Genomic DNA, 23,681 nt, shown 5'->3' with positions numbered 1-23,681 from the left:
TCTTAGATGAGTAGAATGAAGGATAAAACAGCAGCCACTACCCACTTTGACTTCAAATGGCCAGAAAGCAAGGCAGGTCCATAGCCAGGCACATCTGGTCCATAGAGATGTATCCAGCTTGTGGACTGGAAGTGGAGAGTCCCAGAAGTGAGACAAATGAGAGGAATCCGTTTGAAAGTCCCCAGATTAATGAGTCAACAGTAAATGAAGACAGCCTGTGAGGCTCACATGGCTTATGCACTTCAAGCAAACAGGAGAGGTCCCCACAACTATTTCCTCTTGGGCATTCTTCAAGATCTATGTAAAGGGCATCCTGGTAGGCTCCTCCATCCTGCCAGCTGCCCTCACTCCAGACGTTAGGAGTCCCTCCTTGCCAGCTTTATAGATAATGTAAGACCCACTGAGATCCCTAGAGTTAGCCACACTGATCAGGTCAGCTTAGATGAATGTGTTCCACAGGCCAGGTCTTGTTTTACCAGCTGTTCATGCCAGGCTTGCAGTGTTAAAGTTCAGTGGTGGGGTACTGATCCCTACAGAAGGGGCTGCCCTAGGGTGACCACATGGTCAATTGAGAACTGGGCTCCATGCTTAGATGGACTTCATTCTTACTCCTACTTAGCTACTCACTAGCAGTGGGATACCGGCATACTTATTTTCTGTGTTTGTTATCTTACAATAGAAATAACATAGGTAGGATATCAGAGAAGGCATCTGAAACAGCAACACAGTAGTAACCATCAGGAGCTCTGGGTGACAAATACACAGGAGCAAGAGCCTCTCATGAAAGAGCATGCTAGCTCGTCTCTGTGGAGGGCTAGGAAGGTAGAGCCATAAAGACCCAGCAATGCCCACTGACAGTCATGGAGTTTGCAGTTTCCTGTGCCCTGTAGGATTGGAGAGTGGGAGGTGGAAGCGCTGGCATGCTGTGCATGTGATGAAGTCTTCCAAATAGGCGTGCTGAAGGGAAAGGTCAGGGACGAGCTCTGTTGGTGAGTGCCCCGCTGTACTTCACGTGGTGGTGGTGACAGTGTGATGTGGAATCTGTTGAAAGTTCCCCAAACCAAACCCACAAGTAGGTGTCAGATGATATCAAGTCATCCCTCTGGGCATCTGCTGTCTGATGTACCAGAGATGATTCCTGACTGCCCGAGTCTGCTGGATTTCTAAGGTCAGGATAACTCTGGGAGAATATTTACCAACCAGCTCCTATACTCCAAGCTACTCAGGGGAGCATGAAGACCAGACTGGGAAGTGATTCTGAACATGACAGAACTCCAGAGAAGACCTGTGTAGATCTCAGAATCCACGGTACCATGCTGCGAGGGATACTGACATCCACCTTAAGTTTGTTCTTCTATTTTCCTGGGGGCTACAGAGGAAATCAGGGAACTCTGTAAGAACAAATCTCGGTGATGCAGAGAGAACAGAGCAGGACAGATGTGGGACTTCTGGTTTGTTCTGCACATGCGGATGAGGGTATTGGACAAATGCCTCCAAGTCCCAGTGTTCTCACCTGGAAAATGGGGGTAATGAGTCAGCAGGAATCAGGAAGTTTGGGTCTGTGAGATGTGGAGAGACAGCTGAGTCCTCAATGTATAGAGGAGGGACCCAGCAAATGCCGATTGTCCCAAGTAGAAGGGACTACCAGGCCCTCGTCCCTAACAGTTCATTCATTTGTCAAATCATCACTTGTTATGAGCAAAGCTTATTGCCAGTGACATGAGCTCTGACTATTCCCTTGATCCCTGGCTGTCAGCTTTTAGCATGTACTCACACCTTTGCAGTTTCTTGGAGACCATGGCTTCATACTTTTCAATCTGTAAGCACCTTTTCCATTCCAAACCATGATCACACGAGTTCTGCCTACTCACCAAGTTCATAGCCAGTGCCCAGGTGTGGGGCACACGGACACTAGTCTCTCAGCCAGTCTGGGGTAGGTATTATTTCCATGTAAGGAAGCCTGAGGCTGAGACAGATGTCAGTGGCTGGCCTCTTACTGCTCATGGTGGTACTTATTTCTTAGTCAGAGCGGCATTCGGGAGGCATGCTTACTGCCCTTCATAGCCTGAGAGCCACTGTATACACTGACACATCTCTGTTTCAGAATGTCTGTAAGGCAGTGGAGGAGACACAGCGCCCGCCCACGATACAGGAGATCAAGCAGAAGATTGACAGCTATAACAGCCGGGAGAAGCACTGCCTGGGCATGAAGTTGGTAAGCAAAGCCTGTCCATCCCTACCCAACATCTTTTCTGCCCCCTCTCCGCAAACAGTGACTCCCATGCCGCTCACTCTTTGTCCAGGCCCAGCTTTCTGTGGCCTCAGGGACCACAGGGCTTTAGAATAAATGACAGTGATGGAGGGTTGGGGAGCTTGATCCTCAGGAAGACCTTGACCCAGGGACTGTGCAACTGCTGTTCCTGCCTGTCAAGCTCACAGTGCTCAGACTGGTGAAAGCCCCTGACCTTGACAGTTTCAGAGTTGTTTTTAAGGAGTAACATCAGGAGAGCCCTGCCCCCTGCTGGTGACTAGCAGCAACTGGCTCCCTGGGGCTCCCAAGTCACTCAGGAGCCTCAGAAAATAGATGTCAATCAGGCCAAAGTTGGGCTGGACCTCTGAGGACCTTGATGCTGCGCCTCCCAAGTTCAGAGGTAGAGAGGTACCTGCTGGCTCTGCCTTTAGAATCAGACCCAACAAAGGTCACTCACTGGCACCTATCTGGTAGAGGGTTGGAGTGGCTGGCATAAACTTCCTGTGAGGGAAGCCTAATCCCACTAATCCTCTCTGGTAACTGGGCGCCAGACCTCCTGGCTCATGAGGAGAGTGAATTTCCTCCAGCCCCTCTAGATAGGAGACTCAGGAAGGGACTCAGGCAGGCTGGCTGAAGTGGCCTGTCAGGGCTTCTGTAGTTCACAACCCAGAGTGGCAGAGAGAATCAGGCAAGATGTACTTCCCACTTGCAGAGTGAAGATGGCACCTACACAGGTTTCATCAAAGTGCATCTGAAACTCCGACGGCCAGTGACGGTGCCTGCGGGGATCCGGCCCCAGTCCATCTATGATGCCATTAAGGAAGTGAACCCTGCAGCCACCACAGACAAGCGGACATCCTTCTACCTGCCACTTGATGCCATCAAGCAGCTACATATCAGCAGCACCACCACTGTCAGTGAGGTCATCCAGGGGCTGCTCAAGAAATTCATGGTTGTGGACAACCCACAGAAGTTTGCACTTTTTAAGCAGATACACAAAGATGGACAAGGTATGAGAGTTTCCAACCTTTCCCCAGTCTGCTAATGCCCAGTTACTAAACTTCAGTCAGTGCTGGATGGAAGTGTGGGCTTCCAGGCAGCAAGTCTATAGCCATCTATGTGGTGTTAGGATTCATGGAATAGCCCAGCATGGACTCTGGGCAGGACAGGCAGCTCATACCTACTGTGCCTAGCTCCATGCACATACAGGAAAGACACACCCTAGGCTCTGGTCCCTAATCTCTGTAATGGGAAGGAGTCCGCCCACTGCTCCTCTTCCTTTGGAAGATGCTGTAAATGGAAACACCACTAAACCTTGCCGTGTGGGAAGGGAGGTGGTGCCTCTCAAATGGCAGGAATGAATGGAAGGCTCTGAGCCTCCACTGCCTTGCCAGGTCCATGCCTAGTAGAAGAACCATGACTATTTCTAGTTACTTACCCAAGCTGTCCGTTTCCGAGCCCAGGCCCCATCCTAGCCTCATTTGAGATGAGCACCCAGCCCTTCATTCTCTGTTTGCAGTGCTCTTCCAGAAACTCTCCATTGCTGATTGCCCTCTCTACCTTCGTCTGCTCGCTGGGCCTGACACTGATGTTCTCAGCTTTGTGCTGAAGGAGAATGAAACTGGAGAGGTGGAGGTATGTCTGGACCCTCTGCAAAAACCAGATAGAATCTGTGGGTAGATAGAATCGGTGGGGTGAAGCCAGATGGGTGCTGCTGTCCTAACTGCAGAGGGTAGGTGGGGCTGCAGGACTGCCAGAGGCTCAGTGCTTACTTAACCCAGGATCAAGTGAGGCACACCACAGGGAAGCAAGTTACAACCTGCATATGATGAGCCTGTGGAAAGGATGTCATTTGCTTTGTGAAAATAGGGCTGGTATGGGGTGGAGGTCACACAGAGAAACTGTTCAAGCCCCACCTAGTTTTGCCCTAAGGCCTGGCAAGCTCCAACTCTCGGCTCTACTGGACATAGACATTTTTGAACCATTTTTCTCTCCTAAAATGCTGACTTCTTTTCTCCAAGGGGGTCTAATCAGTGTCAGGCTCCTGGCAAAAATGGGGTCAAATCAGGCAGAAATCCTCCAAGCCCAGAATACTTAGGATGTGGTCTTCAAGGAACGATGGGCAGAGGAGGGTCTGAGTGTTTATCATAGAGTTCAGAGAGGGGTTTTTTTGTTGTGGAGTTGGGGGGAGGCAATGGAGTTTTGGGAGGATCAGGGCAGATGGGGCTCTACACTCATTTCAACTAGGACAGCTCAACATGAGTCTACAGAATCGTCTGTTAGGGAAAGAGGTGTCATTGAAGGCCTGTGCACCCTGTGGGCTGAGGGCCTAGGGTTGCTGCTGCCAGCTCCATGACTGTGCTTTGCCCACCCTCTCTCTGTGGACCACAGGTTTCTTATTGTCTAGTGTGGGGATTAAACCAGGCACACCATAAAATAGTCCCTTGTGCTCAAGGAACGTGGAGTCTCAGACCTTCCTCCCATGTGAAGGAATCAGCCTGACCAGCTAGAAACAACTGAGACGTGTCCTGGGTATGCTTGGTATACTGGTTCATGAGGTGGGCAGCAGGGTGGAGTTTGAAACCTGATGTCACACAGCAGATGAGAGGCATCCTCCAAATGCCTGGGGAGAGCACATCCAGCACCAAAGTGAAGACTTCAGCTGCTGCTGACTCCTTCTGTAAAAACAGAGTGTATAGGCTGCAAACTCCATGAGGTGCCGGGACTTGACTACTTGTGGTTAATGTGACCGTCGTGTACAGTACACAAATGTCATTCATGGCCTCTTCAGTTGAAAAGTGTGTGTGGCTGGCTCACTGTGGAACAGCAGCAGAGCCCTTCTAACCATTTCCCCTTGTTTCCTCCTCCTCCTCCTCCTCCTCCTCCTCCTCCTCCTCCTCCTCCTCCATGCCTCACAGTGGGATGCCTTTTCCATTCCTGAACTCCAGAACTTCTTAACTATCCTGGAAAAAGAGGAGCAGGACAAGATCCATCAACTGCAGAAGAAATACAACAAATTCCGGCAGAAACTGGAGGAGGCATTACGAGAGTCCCAAGGGAAGCCTGGGTAACCAGCTTACTTCCTGTCCTCTCGGTACCCTCTGATTTATTTTACTGTTAATTATTTCACAACAAACAGTTATTCTCAAGACACCTCTGGTGGGTCCACCTGTGCCTGCCCAGCAGTTAACAGATGTGGCATCAAGTCTCTTCCACAAAGTGTCTATGCAGGATTCAATTCCTGCTAACCCACCACAACATGGCTCTGGAGAGGTTCCGCCTGGGATCAGAACTCGTGTGGAATAATCAGTGTTTCCCCTGATCAATCTGCTGGCCTTTCGGAAACCAAATAGTTGCCTCTCTGGTCACCAAACTCCAATCAATCACCAGCTGGCAAAAGGAAAGAAAGGTTTCAGAGCCTGTGTTCTTTCTCTGGATTTATTCTTCAGTTCCACTCTGTTTTGTTTTGTTTTTTGTTTTGCCACATATAGTATATTTAAGGGTCAAATGTGGTATATTCATTTTAGCTAAGTCCTTGAAAGCAGGAAAGTGCTCGTGAAAGGACTGTCCTCCTTGCCCCAAGGTGCCTCTTCTTCATTAGTATTAGATACTCAGGGTCAGCCTGAGATTTCCAGAGGCTACAGCCTGACCAGGCTGTCTCTTATTACCCAGCAGGCTGTGTGCATGCAAACCCAAAGACATATATGCACAATTGTGTGGTATTTCAGCATATCTCTGTCCAATGTCTACTATGTTAATTTTTTAATTTAATATTGTCATCCTTATGGGTTTCTACCAAAGAGAAACCAGCCACTAATCAATTTTAGTTTCCGGCTGAGTCGCCAGAAAGTATTAGAGAAGCACATCCAAGTGTCTGTGGCCTGCGCCTGCACTGGGGGCCTGGACTGGGGGGCAACTCTCCTTGGCCTTCAGTGCCACCTCCACCTCTAACTCTGGCTTTAGGGTCTCCAGCTGTTGCCTGAGTCGTAGCTTTGACTACAGTGGTAAGGGCCTCCAACTTGGAGTACTTCCTGGTGGGAAGCATGTCTCCTCACAACACAGCACTGAGCAAACCTGTGGGCCTGACTTCCCTGGTGACTTCAGTGCCTTGTTTTCAGAGAAAATAGCTGGGCATGTTTGCCTAAAGCTCTCCTGCTGGCTTGACCCTGGCAGGAAGTAGACAATGGTGCTATGGAGCCAAGGACAGGAGGCTCCTCAGAGCACAGGGTGACATCACATGCCTCTTTCCCATTGAGCTTCCTGAGCAGGCTTTGACTTTGAAGATGTGAAATTACTTAGACTGCATTGACAGCATCAGATTATGACTCCAACTCTTGAGTAGTTCAAACTTAAAACAAATTAGCCAGACTACACCAACCAGTAGCCAGTAGCCAGGACTGCAAACGACACTCAATATGGAGAGAGAAAAACTTTTCCATTTAGAAGAGGGCCAGTGTTCCAATAGAGCCTCCAGAGGAGACCACTTTCATGTTGTGCTTGCCTTTCCACGTCCTTTCCTTGGGTTGTTTTAATCCCAAGCTTCTCCATGTAGCCTAAAAAGTTCCCTCCCAGCCCAGGCTGAGGCCACACTGATCCTGTCCCAGAAAAATGCCAAATCCTTACCACTCAAACTGTGCATCGTTTTCAAAGTTGCAGAAACAACATGAGCTAGCGACTCTGAGGTTGTGCACGTCAACCCCCTGGCTACCTGCCACCCACCCCTCACCCCCGCTACCTGCCAACCCCCTGGCTACCTGCTGCCCATCCCCCACCCCTGCTACCTGCCAACCCCCTGGCTACCTGCTGCCAACCCCCTGGCTACCTGCTGCCAACCCCCTGGCTACCTGCCTTTTCATGCTCAGCCTTACAGTTCCCTTCCTGCTGTGTATCACAGGGACATATGGAAAGTCATTCCCTTCATCCTGCATGTCTATAGCATTAGGAGAAGGCATGGCTCCTGCTGCAAACACTGTGAATGCTGCTGAGAACCTCCCTCCGTGGATGGCTTTTATTTTTGACAAGAAAAAAAATTCATGTATATGTATATATATGTATATACATGTATATATACATATACATGTATATACACATAGAGGCATATAGCTATATATAAAGAAAAGGTGTTTATTCAGAAAACGATTGTAAGATTCAGACTTTAAAGCACAGTTAGACCCAGGATCTCTATTGAGGTTGAGCCTCTGGAAAGCATGGAGTTCCTTAAGTCTCAGAGGGGTCTAACTGCTGGTAGTGCCTTCTATGGTTGTATTGCTCTGTGGTTATTTGTTTTGAAGATATTTTCTTTCTAAATGTCTTTCTTATATATGTTTTTTAATGAGTAATAAAAGCTTACTGTAAAAACAATTCACAATGGAATCATCCTTATTGAACGTCATTATCTTATGGAGAGTGGGCTGGAGAGAGGAAGACTGCGGCAACCTTAGGCAGGGCCAAGGTTTCTTCTACAGTAAGCTTAGGAATGAAGGCTATACCATTCAAATGCTTTTGAGAAAACTGACAAACAGTAGAGGGTACTGCCTTAGTGGCTGGCTCTTCTCCATCTCCCCAGTGTTGGAGATACAGCAAACCACATGCTAGCATTAGAAAGAACAACAGCTGCCAGGCGGTGGTGGCACACGCCTTTAATCCCAGCACTTGGGAGGCAGAAGCAGGCAGATTTCTGAGTTCGAGGCCAGCCTGGTCTAGAGTGAGTTCCAGGACAGCCAGGGCTGCACAGAGAAACCCTGTCTCAAAAAAAGCAAATAGGAAGGAAGGAAGGAAGGAAGGAAGGAAGGAAGGAAGGAAGGAAGGAAAGAAAGAAAGAAAGAAAGAAAGAAAGAAAGAAAGAAAGAAAGCGAGCGGGCAGCAGCTTTCTGGATACAAAGGTAAGCAGCACTTCTCTGGAATTTATGACAGCGATGATTTCAAATGCAGAGAGGGCTGAACTGGTCCCAAAGCATTTTGGCCACTCTGATCTCCAGCAAAGAAATCTCTTTAAATTCAAGAAACAGCCACATAAAGTTAACTAGGGAAATCACCACCTACCTTCCAGTTTCTCTCACGTATCATGCAATGCATGAAGCTTCAGGCTGCGGGGACTCTTCAAAGCTTATCCAGTCCTGCCTCTCTCCACCAGGCATCCTTAAAATTAGCCAATCATGGGGTGGATGAGGTAGCTCAGTGGGTAAAAAGGTGCTTACTGCCAAGCCTGTCAATCTGAGGACCCTTATAGTGAAAGGAGAGAACCCATTCCCACAAGTTTTTTGCTGCCCTCTTCATGTATGCTATGGCAAATGTGCACCATGCATGTATACACAATTTGTGTGTGTGTGTGTGTGTGTGTGTGTGTGTGTGTGTATGTATGTGATGTAGCCCTAGCTGTCCTGGAACTCACTATATAGACCAAGCTGCCCTCAAATCAGAGATTTACCTGCTTCTGCCTCCTATGTGCTGGGATTAAAGGCATCTGCCATTACATCTGGCTTATACCCAAAATTTTTTAAGAATTAGCCAACACTGAACCTCTGCCTAACTTGGTCCTGCATATCTTGTACTAGGCTCCAGCCAGGTGGGTTTCCCTACTACACACATCACACCCAGTCCTCAGATCCACCCTTGGTCCCACATCCAGTTACCAGCCTAGCTTGGTCATCCCTGCCACACAGCCTCCACCCACCAGGCTTTGGCCTACCTGCCCAGATTTACTGCCAATCATCTGGCTCCATCCTCTTGCACAAAAAACAAACTCAAGTAGATCAAAGACCTAACTGTGAAACTTGAAACCCTGAAACTGCTGGAAGAAACATGGGCTGGCTCCTGCAGATACAGGGACAGAGAAAGGACTTCCGGAATAAGGACTCCATATACCCAGAAACTAAGGCTGCCAGCTAAGGACACAAATCACGTGAAGAGGAAGCCCACAGAGAGAATCTTTGCCAGCTACACATCTGACAGAGGATTAAAATCCAGAATACAGAAACTAGAAAACCAGAAAGTCAAAAAACAAAACAACCCATTTTTAAAAATCGGCTAAGGAACTAACAAGAGTGGGTAAACAGAGGTTTCTCAAAAAGAAAACAAAAATGGCTTATAAATACATAGAGAATTCCTTCTAGTCTGACTCAGCTCCACCCTGTTACATCATTCAGTGGGGAGAGGAAGATGATTCAGTGGTAATGCATCACCATTCCTGGAAAAAACAGCCCAGCACAGGCCTGGACAGACACGGGCACAGCAGAGTACCCTGAACCACAGTGGAGAGCAGACGTCCTTCACGGTTTTGTGTCTTCAGCAGGAGTCCAACTTGCACAGCTCAGCCCCTCCAAGAGCATGCAAAGCAGGAGAGGGCGGTGGGATGGCAGCACAGTGCTTGACAAGGATACTTGTCAGGACCGTTCACACGCCGCTCCTCAGGCGCAAGCCCTGTGCCAAGGCCTGGCTGTAACAGGGTCTAGAAGTTAGTGTGAGCTTCTAGAAGGTACTTCCAAGGTGCCACATGTGCACGTCCATGTAGACACAGTTAATGAGGTTAAGACGTTTACTTCCCAGTGAAGGACTCCTCTTGGCTTCACAGCAACAACACTGCCTTCTCTTCCTTCCTTCCTCCCTTCCTTCCTTCCTTTCCGGGTTTAAAACAGGCTATTTGGTGGACAGTAGATGAGCAAGCCTCTTTTATCTCAGTGTTTAAAAAGACGAGGAAGACAAAAAGCAATTCTTTCTTAATGGTAAAATCCATGAACTCTGAAGGAATGTGTATTGTACATCTCTTATTACTGTCTCCACCGAGAGCCCTACACAGAGAATGACCTGCACAGGCCAAGGTGGAATTATACACTTGTGGCATCCACTGACTCGTGTATGAGCAGATGAACACACAGGTCCTCCCTTGTGGGGTTATTTTAGGGAGTTCCTGAGTCCTCTGCAGACTTACTAAGAGCCTGTCCATGAACCCAAGCTTAAGAAGCTGGGGATAAGCCGGGCAGTGGTGGCACATGCCTTTAATCCCAGCACTTGGGAGGCAGAGACAGGTGGATTTCTGAGTTTGAGGCTAGCCTGGTCTACAGAGGAGCTCCAGGACAGCCAGGGCTATACAGAGAAACCCTGTCTCAGAAAAAGAAAAAGAAAAAGAAAAAAAAAAAAAAAAAAAAAAAAAAAAAAAAGAAGCTGGGGATAAGGAAGGCATTTTTCATCTAAGACTTCATGACAGCAAAGCTATCATCTTAGAGTCATACCACAAACTCAGCCATTGGTGGCAGCGTGCTGTATACAGCTGGGGAAGAATAAAGGTCACATAGAAACCCATGTTCTGTGTTTTTATTATTCTTATGTCTCCTGGCTTAAAATCTGCTGCAGCTTAGATTCCTTAATTCATTTTGTTGTTGTGACTGAAAGCAGAGAAATACCCAGGCTGCTTTCTATGGGATGAACCCTACAGAGGCAAGAAGGGAACAACAGGGCAGGGCCTAGGTTAATAAAGTTGTGGGAGCAGTAAGTGGGGTACTGGGGTCTATCTGGAAGACAGGCTTTAGAAGCAGGAGCGCTCTGCCTGCTGCACTATGGATGGGCTGCCCTGCCCTATCATGGAGCATGAACTAAATCACAGAAACCACATGAACATTTTCACTACATAAAACATAAAAGTGATTCAGATTTAGATTCAAAATAAAAGCTTTCAGTAAAGAATTACAGTTTTTATTTGCAAAAGTTGAAAATGCTCATATCAGTTACCAGCTCAGAACCTGGGCTCCCATGGGATCCACTGCATAAAATGACTCTGTCACTTCTTGCCAGGTTTGGGGGCCTTTTCTAGGCCTTGGATGTATTTTCCAGGGAGCCGATACTCTTCTACAATCCAAAAAGAAAATCTTCAGCCGAGCCTGGTCTCAAGTCCCTACTGCCCATCCCTGCTTCCCATGTACCTTGGGCCCTGTAACCTCCTGTCCTCCCTCTTCACTAAGCCCCGTGTGCTCCTCCCTGTGCAAGGACCTGTTATTCCAACACAGGACCCACCTTCCACATCCTGGTCAAGCTCATCTCTGCTGACACCTCAGTTGGATCATTTACCACACACTGAGGTTGAACGGTGTATTTTGGTCTGCTGTCTACTATCTAGATCAGTGGTTTTCAACCCTCCTACTGCTGTAACCCTTTAATACAGTTCCTCATGTTATAGTGACCCCAAAAATTGTAACTTTGCAACAGTTATGAATCATAATGTAAATATCTTCATCATGTAAATTCCTTGGTAGTCTTGGGCAATTCCTGTGAATGGGCCATTCAACCCCCAAAGGGGTCACAACCTACAGGCTAAGAACCATTGATGTAGATGTACTCAGAGAGAAGGCATTTGTCTGCTCAGGTCTCTTCTTAGTCCCAAGCCCCCACACATGGGCTCTTCACATAAAGGAGCTCAGTGTTGAAAGTTAGTTGCTGTGGACTGTCATCGGCATGAGATAACTACTTATTAAGCATGTGCTATGTGCCAGCCTCTCGAGTGTGAGACAGGCATGAAAACATAAGGTCTATCTCAAGTTCTATTATACAAAGGGCTCAGACATTACAGAAAAATTAGTGTCTGACTGATTAGACACTAATCAAGACGCACTAATGCTGTTAACTTTTACCACGGTCAAAGGGGACTGGACCTTACCCCTGAGCTGAGCTGAGCCAGTGAGTCTGTGAGGACAGACAAGACCAGGGCCATGAGGCACACAAGGTAAGGGGATAGCAGGCAAAAGCAGGGAGGTGTCAAGTGCCCAGGGCATTTGTGACCAGTAGGAGACTGGCTGGAGTAGAGTTAGGGTGTGTAAGGAGGGAGGGAGAGAGCCTGCAGGAAAAACAGGGCAGGCTGGGAGGGGCTTGTTCCTGAAGGCACAGATAAAAGGCCTTATCGGGAGACTGATGAGATTATATTGACTTTAGAAAGCTGACTGAGGCAGGACTTAAATAAAGGACTTAAAAGAAGAGGCTAAAGACCCAGAGGGAATAAAAAGAACTTTGGCTCTAAAGAATAAAAAGATTCAGAGCCTGGCTACAGTACTCAAGAGTCAGGTGAGCTCCAGGCAAGGGACTGAGTGTCTCTGGACCTCGGTTCCCCATATGCAATACAGGCGACAGTCCTACAGCAGTTATAACCAGAGAGATCCCTGTACCAGCACCGCTGAGCTCCAGGCTCTGCTGGGGCTCACCACATGATTTCTAGAAAGGGAAGATCAGGAGGAAAGCTAAGAATATGTATGACGGAGAGCAGGGATTCTGAAAGGGCCAAAGACCTGGTGCAAACACTGGTTTCATCTGCTCACCGCAATGAACTGAAGTGTGTCTGTGTACACATGAATGCACAGACTCTTGCTCCTTGATGAGGCCATGTCCCATTATACACCCATTGTAAGTTGAAAATAGGGTAAGTGAGGAGCTGGGAAGATGGCTCAGCAGCTGAGATCATTTACTGTCCTTCCAGAGGATGCCGGTTCAAGTCCCAGAATCCACCTGGTAGCTCACAACTGCAGATCACATCTAAACTCCAGTTTCAGGGGATCTGACGCCCTCTCCTGCCCTCTGAGGGCACCAGGCACACACATGGTGCACAGACATACATACATGCAAGCAAAACACCCATGTGCATATAAAATTACTTTAATTAAAGAGAGAAAGAAAGAATATGGCAAATGGAGAAAGCACATAATCCAGCCAAGCTGGAGTACACCTTAGCTAAGTGGCCCAGCATAATATGACGATCTGGTTGTTTCCACACCATGGTCACATGGTAGGGGTGGAGGGACACTCTTGTTGCTGCCACCTAGCATTTCATCAGACTGTCTAGCCAATGCTAGCTCTGTTAAGAGTCCAAACTTTAAAGCCTGAAGTACAGTATCTATGGAATACCTATCTCTTCCACCACTGTGAAATAGACCCACTATAAAGACTGTATAGATACAGGTTAAGATGGTTAGACTCAAGTGAGTCAGGCTAAGCTGCCCAGTGTCTTCTCAGAAGGGCTACTCACCAAGCAATAGCTGGCCAAGGTGGTGGATCTGGTTTCCCTGGACCTGCACCTGCAGACTGTCTTTGGCCCCAGGGGCAGGAGAGACGATGGTGCTGGCCTGACATCGCTGCTGGAGAATGGCGGCCACTGAGCATGGATCTAGACCATAGGTCTCCAAGTTCCGGACCACAGTCACCTGGGGACAAGAAGCTGACAGTGGGTGTTTGCGGTATGTTCTCTACTTGAAGGGCCCTTTTGGCAACCACTTCACCCATATTCCATGATGGTTCTCTATCCCTGGAACACTGGTGCCTTTCTGATCAAATCATTTATACTTTCATGTTTCTCAAATGACCTTCTCTACCTCATTCAATATATGTGTTAACAGATATTCTATCCTACCTATGACATATAATTAAGGGTTTTTAGCCATTGAGAATTTAAAATGTAAGTATAATAGTATGATGCCAAGCATCAATATACACCTTTAATCCCAGCATAAATGATGGATCTCTGTGAGTTAGAGTCTGAGGCCAGCCTAGTCTGCATAGCAAGTTCTAGACCAGCTAAGGGTACATTAGGAAACCTAGTCTCAAAGTCAGCTATGTGACTAAAACAAAACAGAACACAAAAAGTACAACAGTGTGATGGAGTACACACCCATTACCAATCTCAACACTGTCTGTCAGCTTAGGGCAGTCTGGGTTTCCTTCTGCCTCCTACATCACTTTAAAACAAACCCTCCTACACTTCTGATCATGTCATATACAGATATTTCAGTATGTGTCTCCAAAGGTTAAGGACTGTTTTTGTTTGGTTTTGTTTTGTTTTAAAGACAGAGTCTAAACTATGTCTCTCTGACTGGCTTCAAACTCTCTGTATAGACCAGGCTGGTGTCTAACTCAGGGGTTCCCTGCCTTTGTTTTCTGAATGCTGGGATTAGAGGCAGGTACCACCGGCTGTGTGAGATAAGGACTGTTTTAAACATAAAAGCAAAACTATTATCTCAACTGAAAAAGGAACTGCCGGCTGAGGAGATGGCTCTGCGGGTAAAGGTGCTCACTGCACAAGCCTGGCAACCTGAATTCAGTGCCTAGGATCCACATAAAGGTTAATGGACAGGACCACAAAGTTGACCTCTGACCTCCATACATGCACTGAAGCACGCATGCCATCCCTCCTCAACCCCAATAATGATGATGACAGTGTTGATGATAATGATAATAAAATGTCTTGTACCTGACAACAGTTCCTTAAGATCACATGGCTAGTCAACAACAATGATGCTTTTCCATTATTAGCAACAAATGAGAAGAGCATGATGTCAGAACAAAAAAGGAAGCATTAATGCTTTTTAAAGATCACACTCCAGGCCAGAGATGTCTCAGTGGCTAACAGCACTGGCTGCTCTTCCAGAGGACCTTAAGTTCAATCATTTCCCAGCACCCACAGGGCAGCTCACAACCTTTTAACTCCCCTGAGAAATCTGATGCCCTCTTCTGGCCTCCATGGGAACTGCACACATGTGGTATCCAGGCACACACACAGATAAAAAAAACCCATAGACCCAAAACAGAAATTAATAAATCCTTTAAAAAAAATAGTAATAAAAACCACAATCCAGGGCTGGAGAGATGGCTCAGTGGTAAATAAGACTAACTGCTCTTCCAGATGACCCAGGTTCAAGTCTCAGCACCCTCACGGCAGCTAACAACTATCTGTAACCTCAGTCTTCTCTTCCAGCCTACACAGGCACCAGGCCACACATGGCACACAGACATGCATGAGGCAAAACGCCCACAACATACAAAATTAAAAATAAATATGTAAAAATTACAATTCTCTTGCTTTGAAACAGCGAGAGATGCTAAAGGATTCCTATCGGGGAGGCTGGGGAGGGCAGCTGTACAGTGGTTTTGAAAAGCTGTGTGCTTGCAGAGGACTGCAGACACGCTCTCAGTGGCCATAAAACAACAACAACAAAAACCAAAAAACCTTTACTTGCAGACCTCTAGAAAGCAACTCATTATTTTATGAAGCTCCAACTTCAGTTTTGGACAGTTCTATTATGAATAAAAGATGTATGATTTATATATACAAAAGTGTTTGGTTTATGTCTGGCACGTGATTGTTGCTAATCAAGATTAACATGAGTGGTTCTCCTCTAGGGGCCACTTCCTGCTAAGTGTTAGCCTATGCACAATCTTCATTTGGTCACTGAAGTAATTCACATGGCAGGTATTACCTCCATTCTTCACAGAAGGAAACTGAGGCACTGGGATGCTCAATAAGGTTCTCAAGGTTAAGAAATGAGAAAAGGCCACCCTGGAACTCCAAAGCCCAGAACTACACCTTCTGCCAGGTTCTCTGTTCTGAGCCCAAGCCTGGGCGCTCAGGGTTTCTACCTCTGTCTTTCTCCTCTAGATATGCAGACTAAGGCAGAGGACACCATCCTACACATTTTGAGGGCAGTTATAACTTGTTCCCTACAACTTCGCGTTCACAGCTGAAATTTTTACAAGCTATTTTCACTGAGCAAGGCCAAGAGGTAGACTGTAAGAGACAGAGGCCTATAAAGTACCAATGAAAAACTCAAACGCCTCACTTTTCAAACAGGCTCTAGCAAGTTTCTCAGTACAAATTCCCAGAGGGCAGGAGGGAGTGGTTTAATGACACCTCTCACCCAGGACCAGTACAGACACACAGCATGGGCTCTTCCAATCCTAAGTCTCCAATCATATCAGAAAACCAGACCTTAGCAGGGAAAGTAAGCTACCATTCCCACACACTGGCTCTTTCTTTTCTGGGAAGTGGTAGGAGTGGAACCCAAGGCTTTAGCATAGGCTAAGTAAAGGCTCTGACTGAGCTGCACAGCCCCAGGCGCAGTATTTTTTAAATTACCTTTTTATTACAAGCCTTTTGTGCAAGGGTGATATCAATTGGACAGAGTTTCCCTTTCTTTAGAATAGGTTCCTGGCCAGGAAATGTCACTTGGTAGGCAGGCTGCAGATTTTTCAAACACCTAAAATGAGAATTTGAGATATAAACAGATCAAGGCAACAGACAGCATCACTCTTTCTGCCTCCTACAACCATGAGCACTGGGTGCAAGTTTTTGTAGCACACTGATTTGTAAACCTGGCTGCAACCACTGGCCTGACACCACTGGCGAACAGAATCACAGACCAATGAACTCAGTGTCTCAAAGCTCCCCAGGGTGTAGCCAAGGCTGACATCCACTGACTCCAAGATGGAACAACAGTGACTTGAGCGCCTGGAAACTCTCCACTTGCTTGGCCTCTTGGAAATCTATTGTCTGCTTTGAGGTTACTACCTGTCTCAAAGAGTGCACCCTACCAGCTTACAGCCTCCACATGCTGTGTCACAGGTGTCACATGTTCTAGCAATGCAGTTTTTACTTAATACTCTGTGTGTGTGTATGAAGTGAGTGCATGTATGTTTGTGTGTGCTTGTGTGGATGAGTGCAGGAACTCGCATGGCATGGTGCACGTGTAGAGGACAAAGAACCATCTCAGGAGCCAGCCTGAGCTTTCACTGTTTGGAACACAGTCCCTATGTTTTCACAGCTGCAGACTCTAGGTTATCTGACCTATGAGCTGCCTGCCAGGGACTCTTACGTCTGTCTCCATCAATCATAGGAGGACTCGGATTACAGAGGCACACCTGGCATTACCTGGGTTCTGGAATTCACTCATGCTTTACCCACTGAGCCATCCCCCAGCAACCTGTAATAATAATGTATCTTTATAGAACACTCAACTCTACAGTAGCTCATGCCTGCAGCTAGCCAGCACTTAGAGGCACAAATTCATGGCCAACCTAAGCTATGTGGTGAGTTCGTCTCAAAACAAACAAAGCAAACAACTCAACTCTCCGTCCTAGCACAGAACACCCTAACCCTTTAAGACGCAAGACCATGCTCCAACAGACTCACAGAGACATGTGGCAGGAGAGTCGGCATGAGCTACACACTTTGCTGGATCCCAATATGAATTATTTTCAGCTATGGTTCTACAGAACAAAAAGTATCAAGAATCTTTGCTTTGAAGATAACTCCTCAGCTTAAGTGGTTCTTTTATTGAAGTTATTAGTTCTAGCTAATGTTTCTTTTCTGTCATGTTCTTCTATGTCATAATGGCTCAAACTGTTACCAAAGCTCTCCTTAAATGAAGCCTATGTTTATGGAAAGAAAGTCACTGACTTAGTGACAATTTGTGTGGGTGGCGGTACACATGCACTTGTTGGTGTGGATGTCTGTGGATGCATGCACATTGAGTCCAGAGGTCAATTCTGGGTTCCTCAACCACCCTCTACCTTGTTTTTGAGGCAGAATCTGTCACTGCACTGTCATCAGCCTAGCTGAGCTGGGAAACCAATGAACTCTGTTCCCCAACACTATGGTTAATATGTACCCTGCCACAGCCGGCTTTTACAAGGGTACTGGAGATCTGAACTCAAGCACTCATGTTCCCACCACAGGTCCAGGCTAAAGATGGTGGTAACCATTCTGAAATTCTGCTGTAGATGCTAAGGGCAGTGGTACAGGGAAGCTGAAAGGGATTCTTGGTCCCTGTTACCTGGTCAGGAGACAGTCCCACGGAAGCTTCATGACTGAGTGCTGCTCATTTTTCTCTAAGATGCAGTCACATAAGATAGGATCCAGCTTCACCAGACTAAAGGGAAATCAGAGGCGTTAAGAGTAATTTCAGACTAAACCATTGTAACCAAAGTGAGAGCGCCTGTCACCTGTGCCCTCTGCACCATCCAGATCACTGAGCTGTGGGACCAGAGGCCAACGGACAGGAAAGCCCACCAATGGGAGAACAAAGAGAAGTAAATGGTGGAAGAAAATGTGGAAAAAAGTAACCAGGATACCTTGGCTCAGTTCTGCTATGTGACCATAGCTTTCACGGCTTGATTCAGTCAACAGCTAGCAAGGAAGGATATAAGTGCTATATGCTATGGTCATTACAACATATACACAGACTGAGCTGCTATATAATACCCCAGAGACCCATATAGTTAATGGGATAACTTAGGGCTAGCAGCATGCCATCTGTAGCCATTTATAAGAAAAGTCATAGGAAAAAGCCACAATGACTTGGATTAATATTTTTCAAGGTGGCATTTTTCCTGACAACAGCCATATGCACTTGAACATCAGTGGTGGACATACGTGAGATGTGTGTACTCAGCTTAAGGATCATGCTGACACCATGGGATTGACCTGAACCCCAGGCAACACCCCATGGTTTGCAAACACTGGGCCTGCCTGCTTCTGAGCTGCTGTAATCATCTACTCTCCATTCCAGAATCCTTCCCATTCTTTGATTTTAAAGTTCTTACATTTACATTTGTGTCTCTGTGTGTCTGCAAGTGCACAATGCTAGGTGCACGGTACATACGTGGAACAATTTGTAGAAGTTGGTCTTCTCTACTCAGTCAGTCAGGCTTGGCAGGAAGTGCCTTTACTCACTGAGCTCTCTGGTCAGCCCATTCTCTGCATCCTTTACTGTCTATAAAAATGAGGACCCAACTCCATCCTGATGCTGCTGCCACTCACTCACTTTCTGTTGTCAGCATCCACCAGGTTGTTTCTCTTGGCATAGTCAGTGATGATCCTTCGGACCTCACTGCCCTCAAGGGTGCTCCCTTTCCTAGAAGAGAGAAGTAACCAGAGGTTAGTTAGTTCAGGCTGGACCTGGGCTCTAACTGCAAGTGTTCAGACTCCCTGCTTAGCAGGGCATTTTCCTTGGCTCTTGCCTTCCTTTTCTGCTTTCCCTAAAGGAGGCAAGCAGGGCTACATGAAATGCAACTGCAGACTGAGAGGCCAACTCTCTCATTCACCTAACCCAAAAAGCCACCCCCAGGAAGGGAGGTGTGATACTGCATTTAGAAGGAAGACGGGCAGAGCAGGATTGCCAGTCACAGGAAAACACTCAGGATGAGGGGAAAGTGCAGGCAGACCATATAGGGAGAAAAGGGATTCTCCCCAAAACTCACTTGTGGCCAGACTCCAGGAAAAGCTGGGTCATGTTGGCTGGGACACAGTAGAGGGATTTTATATCTGGAGGGAGATAGGGCTGTTCCCTGCTACCTTCCTGGACAGTCTGGGAAGTCAGGGAAGGCTCAGGGATGACGAAAGATGTTATCCTAAACCCAGCAAAGAAAACAAAAGCACATATTACACCAGTGCCTTGGCAGTCCAGGTCTGTGGCCCAGTGCCCTTAAACCAACTGAGCTGTGGTGACAGGCCCTGCACTTACCTCGGGTGCCTCCAGTCCACAGCCACAATGCTCTCCACCCCTTTGCTCAGCTCCTTGACCTGGACAATCTGCTCCTGCTGCATGTGCTGCAGGAACTTAGAGAGCTGGGAAGAGAGGCCAGTATAGGGGACTTCACTGACTCTGCCCATGGAGCACCTAGGAGGGCCAGGTCTGCTGCGAGGTAGGGACTGGAGCATTGTGACCCAGTCGTTGCTGTCATTAGACTAGGAACCAAAATACTACACACGTTCCTGCAACTTGAGAAGCAAGAAACTACTAGAGGGCTGGAGAGGCAGCTCAGCAGGCAAGCCCTCACACTGCTCTTGCAGAGGACCCAAGTCTGACTCCCAGCACCCATGTTGAGTGGCTCACAACTGCCTGTAACCTCAACTCTGGGAGTCTCCTCTGGCACCAGCACTCACACATCTATACATAATTAAAAATAAAATTAATTTAAAAAAGAAGCCGCTAAACTAATTGGTGAAGCTGTCAGACTCTAATCAGATAGAAAGGAGTCAAAGGGGAGAGAGGAGTGGGTGCTCTGGCCCCAGGAGAGTTTCATTATTTCCCATTCTACCTAAAATCGTGATGAGGCTTATGAGTTCCAGCCTGAGCCCTGTGTTCAGGGCCTCCCATATCCATCTCACATCACACATACGCCTTAAGACTGTGTAGAGATGCAAGGAAGGTGCCAGCGCTTACCTTTTTATAGCTTGACTTCTTTATATCCAGTTGCTGTCCTTCAGGACTAGGACAGATAAAAAGGCAAGTTAAACCAAAACAAAAAATTTTGGTACCTTCCTGATACAAAGTGACCTTCTCAGGCTGTCCTTCCCTCCCCCGTAATCCAAAAGAAGCCACCATTCTAGAGCTCTCTGCCCAGTTGTGCTATCAGAGACTGACAGGGATTACAGGCTACTTTGAGTCAGAACTATCCAATGGCATGTCTGTGGTAACTGAACGTTTCTGTCTAATGTGGTAGCCACTAGTCATCCATGTGACCATGAAACACTTGAAACACCTACTGTGATTGGGGACCTGAATTTTAAACTTTAAATTTAATTTCCTACATGTGATTAGAGACCACTGTAATCAGACACAGCTTTAGAGTCCTCTCATACCACAGAATCTCCTGTGGTCTCACAAGTTCCACTTCAAAGTGAGCCTTACTAAAGACAAGCTCACCCAAGAGAAGGGAAGCCAGGGCTACACCAGAGCTCATCCAACTGCACTCTGGATCTAACCTAGCCACACCCTATCTGTTGTTTTCAGTGAGTACTGAGACCATGAGCACAATGGCCTGAAAACTAAATGATTTACTATTTGCCTCTTCAGTCTACTTATCCCTGCCGTAAAAGTAGTTTTAGGGTAGTTGTGGATAGAGGTTCTAATGAAAACTGTGGCCGGGCGGTGGTGGCGCACGCCTGTAATCCCAGCACTTGGGAGGCAGAGGCAGGCGGATTTCTGAGTTCAAGGCCAGCCTGGTCTACAGAGTGAGTTCCAGGACAGCCAGGGCTACACAGAGAAACCCTGTCTCGAAAAATCAAAACCAAAAAAAAAAAAAAAAAACCCTGTGATTTCTCTCTCCCCCCAGGACTTACAACTTACATTTTCTCTCAAAACCTAACATTCAGTAGCCGTGGGACTGTCAGGAAGACCATCCTAGAACCCATTCAAGACCTGCCCAAGAAAAAGTTCCAGAAGCCCATTTCCAAGTCACTTGCAACCCATCGTGAATAAGACAAAAAGTACCAAGGGTCCCAACACCACCGCTGACAGTGCCTCAAGGCCATTTGTAAATGGTAAGAGATTGGATTAATTACCATTTTCAAAAACAGAGGAGTCTGGGAAAGCACACGACATGCTGTGAAGCAGAGCACGCTGAGTGTACAGGGAGTGGGTTGGTTTGTTTGCTTATCTGTTTATTTAAAAGGCAGAGCCACTGGGTAGTTTCATTCATTCATTCACTTACTCATTTATTCATTCATGTTAAAGGCAGGGTCTTGCTGTAAGCCAGGCTAATCTGACATTCACTCAACAGCTTATGCTAGCCTTTAGATTCACTCCTCCCTCTCTTACCTCAGCCTCTTACATATTGGGATTACAGGCATGAGCCACAGTACCAGGCTGTGGGGTATTCAGACCCTGCTCTTACAGTGTTGACAGGTGTTTGGTATAGGTCAGGCTGTGACTACATGAAATCTGCCTTAGTTAAATATGCTAAAGGCGGTAGGAACTGAACCTGACTGGCTCTACCTTCAAAGTCAACACTCCCTTTCCCAGAGGCTACACTCTCAGAGGGGTAGGCTCTGCCCTTCCCACAGCATGTCACTCAACCAACCCCCACCAACCCATATTCCTTTACCAAGAACAACTGTGAGGCTGCGTCTGAAGCCCCCACCCAGCAGTGCCCTCCGTACCAGCAGGAGAACATGTGACTGCCAAGGAGAGTGCTGGTGAGCAAAGGGAGGTCAGCTTTTTTGACTCGGCTCTTCAAGGCATGCAGGAAGCACTGCTGTAACAGTTCATCCATTTGCTCTGCAAGGAAAGTAAAAAACCACATCCTTCCTGAGGCTCGCACATTGTCTGGGGCACACAGCAGACTCTCTGGCCCTCACTCATCACCTTGGCTTAAATGGAGCCCTTCCCTAGGCACCAAAGCTCCCCAGTTGCAGACTTTTGTGTGTGTGTGTGTGTGTGTGTGTATGTGTGTGTGTTCACATACTATAATAGCATGTGGCAGTCTGAAGATGGGGCTGGAGGAGTCAGCTCTCTGCTCCTTCCACCATGAGTTAACTCTCGGGATTGAACTCAGGCAGCCAGGCTTGCACAGCAAGTGCTTTTACCAGCTGCCTGCTGAGCCATCTCACTGGGTCCCTTCCAGACTCCTGAGCACTGATCCTATAAGGGTTAGCCCCACAGGAAGGACCAAATCTAGTGTCACACTCATTCAGAGAAGTTAGTACCAGAAGCCTGAGGGTTCATAGATGGAAACTATCCAAATGGCAGACAGACAGGCACATAGGAACATTTTTATGTAAGAAGTACATATGTGTAGCACAGTCCAAAGAAGGGTTCTTCCCTCCTCTCCCAGAACAGCAATCCCATCTAATATGAAAGACAGGCATGGGCTTTCACTCCAAAGCCATACCCTGAAGGGGCTTGCCATCCAAGGAATCCTGGCTCAGGGCCCTGGAGCTGGTGTCTTCAGAGGCTTTTGGGGGAGGAACTTGCCCATTTTCCTGCTCTCCCTCCAGGGTCAGGCTCCTCAGGCTTCCATGCAGACCAAGGTCCACCTTCTCTTTGCAGCTATCTGTGGGATCCAGTGGGGCAGTGGCAGGTGGAGAGGACTTGTCTCCAGATCTCCTGGAAAAATCTGATGTCAGAAACACCAAGCAGTAGCTACAACACTTGCCCACCCTGATCAGAGCAGAGTCAAGTCAGGTGTTTAAAAGTCAGTAGAGCCAACAAGCAGAGGAACCCAGGCAGCCAAGCCATCATATATGTTCATCTCAGCTCTACTCAATTATTCTGAGCCCAGAAAAGTCCTCTGCTCTGCAGTGTGTCCAGGACAGCCTATCCTCTGCAGAGAGTCCAGGCTAGCTCGCTCGCTCTCTTGCGCGTGTTCGCTCCACCTCTCTCTCTCTCTCTCTCTCTCTCTCTCTCTCTCTCTCTCTCTCTCTCTCTCTCAGCAATAAAATGTTTGTTAACTGGCAATGCCAGTCAATTCTCAATATAGCAGATAAAGGAAAAAGAAGGCAGTTAGAGATAAACCACTAAAAGCGTTCCCTGCATAAGAGCAAACACTGGTAAACCACCTTGAGCTAAATATGAACTGGGTGGTAGTGAGTTCGCCTTTAATCCCAGCACGTGGGAGGCAGAGGCAGGCAGATCTGTGAGTTTAAGGCCAGCCTGGTCTACAAAGCAAGTTCCAGGACAGCCAGGGCTACACAGAGAAATGCTGACTCAAAGAAAAACAAACAAACAAACAAACAAACAAAAAAACAAACAAACACAGGTATGGTGGTGCAGGCCTGTAATCCCAGTTCTCAACAGGTAGAGGCAAGAGGACCAGGAAATCAAACATCCTTGGCTACATAGTGAATTTGAGGCTAACCTGGGCTATATGAAAGGGGGGGAGGGGGAGGGAGAGGGGGAAGGGG

At 47.3% G+C, this 23,681-nt stretch overlaps 2 protein-coding genes across 5 annotated transcripts in view; one reads left to right on the top strand and one right to left on the bottom strand.

Annotated features, from left to right (window-relative positions):
- Rassf5 (Ras association domain family member 5) overlaps positions 1 to 7,612 on the top strand; it is a 65,914-nt gene extending 58,302 nt beyond the window's left edge. For both annotated transcript variants that reach the window (XM_028764689.1, XM_028764690.1), the window contains 4 exons: positions 2,105 to 2,215; positions 2,964 to 3,261; positions 3,771 to 3,886; positions 5,170 to 7,612. In XM_028764689.1, the coding sequence (XP_028620522.1) occupies positions 2,105 to 2,215; positions 2,964 to 3,261; positions 3,771 to 3,886; positions 5,170 to 5,322 (678 nt within the window). In that variant the 3' untranslated portion in view covers positions 5,323 to 7,612. The remainder of the gene's footprint in view (positions 1 to 2,104; positions 2,216 to 2,963; positions 3,262 to 3,770; positions 3,887 to 5,169) is intronic.
- The window catches only part of Eif2d (eukaryotic translation initiation factor 2D), a 24,256-nt gene continuing 5,843 nt past the window's right edge, over positions 5,269 to 23,681 (bottom strand). The window contains exons 6-16 of one of the 3 annotated variants that reach the window (XM_028764687.1): positions 22,670 to 22,884; positions 21,939 to 22,056; positions 20,221 to 20,266; positions 19,519 to 19,622; positions 19,256 to 19,405; positions 18,820 to 18,909; positions 17,830 to 17,925; positions 16,134 to 16,254; positions 13,254 to 13,428; positions 10,976 to 11,092; positions 5,269 to 5,641 (exon numbers count right to left, since the gene is read on the bottom strand). In XM_028764687.1, coding sequence (XP_028620520.1) covers positions 11,025 to 11,092; positions 13,254 to 13,428; positions 16,134 to 16,254; positions 17,830 to 17,925; positions 18,820 to 18,909; positions 19,256 to 19,405; positions 19,519 to 19,622; positions 20,221 to 20,266; positions 21,939 to 22,056; positions 22,670 to 22,884 — 1,183 coding nt within the window. In that variant the 3' untranslated portion in view covers positions 5,269 to 5,641; positions 10,976 to 11,024. Of the gene's footprint in view, positions 5,642 to 10,546; positions 11,093 to 13,253; positions 13,429 to 16,133; positions 16,255 to 17,829; positions 17,926 to 18,819; positions 18,910 to 19,255; positions 19,406 to 19,518; positions 19,623 to 20,220; positions 20,267 to 21,938; positions 22,057 to 22,669; positions 22,885 to 23,681 lie in introns of those variants that run through there. The other 2 variants (XM_028764688.1, XM_028764686.1) reach the window with 2 other exon arrangements.

The sequence above is a fragment of the Grammomys surdaster genome, unplaced genomic scaffold (genome assembly GCF_004785775.1).
Source record: "Grammomys surdaster isolate TR1022 unplaced genomic scaffold, NIH_TR_1.0 145, whole genome shotgun sequence".
In the NCBI taxonomy this organism is placed as follows: domain Eukaryota; kingdom Metazoa; phylum Chordata; class Mammalia; order Rodentia; family Muridae; genus Grammomys; species Grammomys surdaster.
This window is presented reverse-complemented; position numbering and strand designations above follow the sequence as displayed.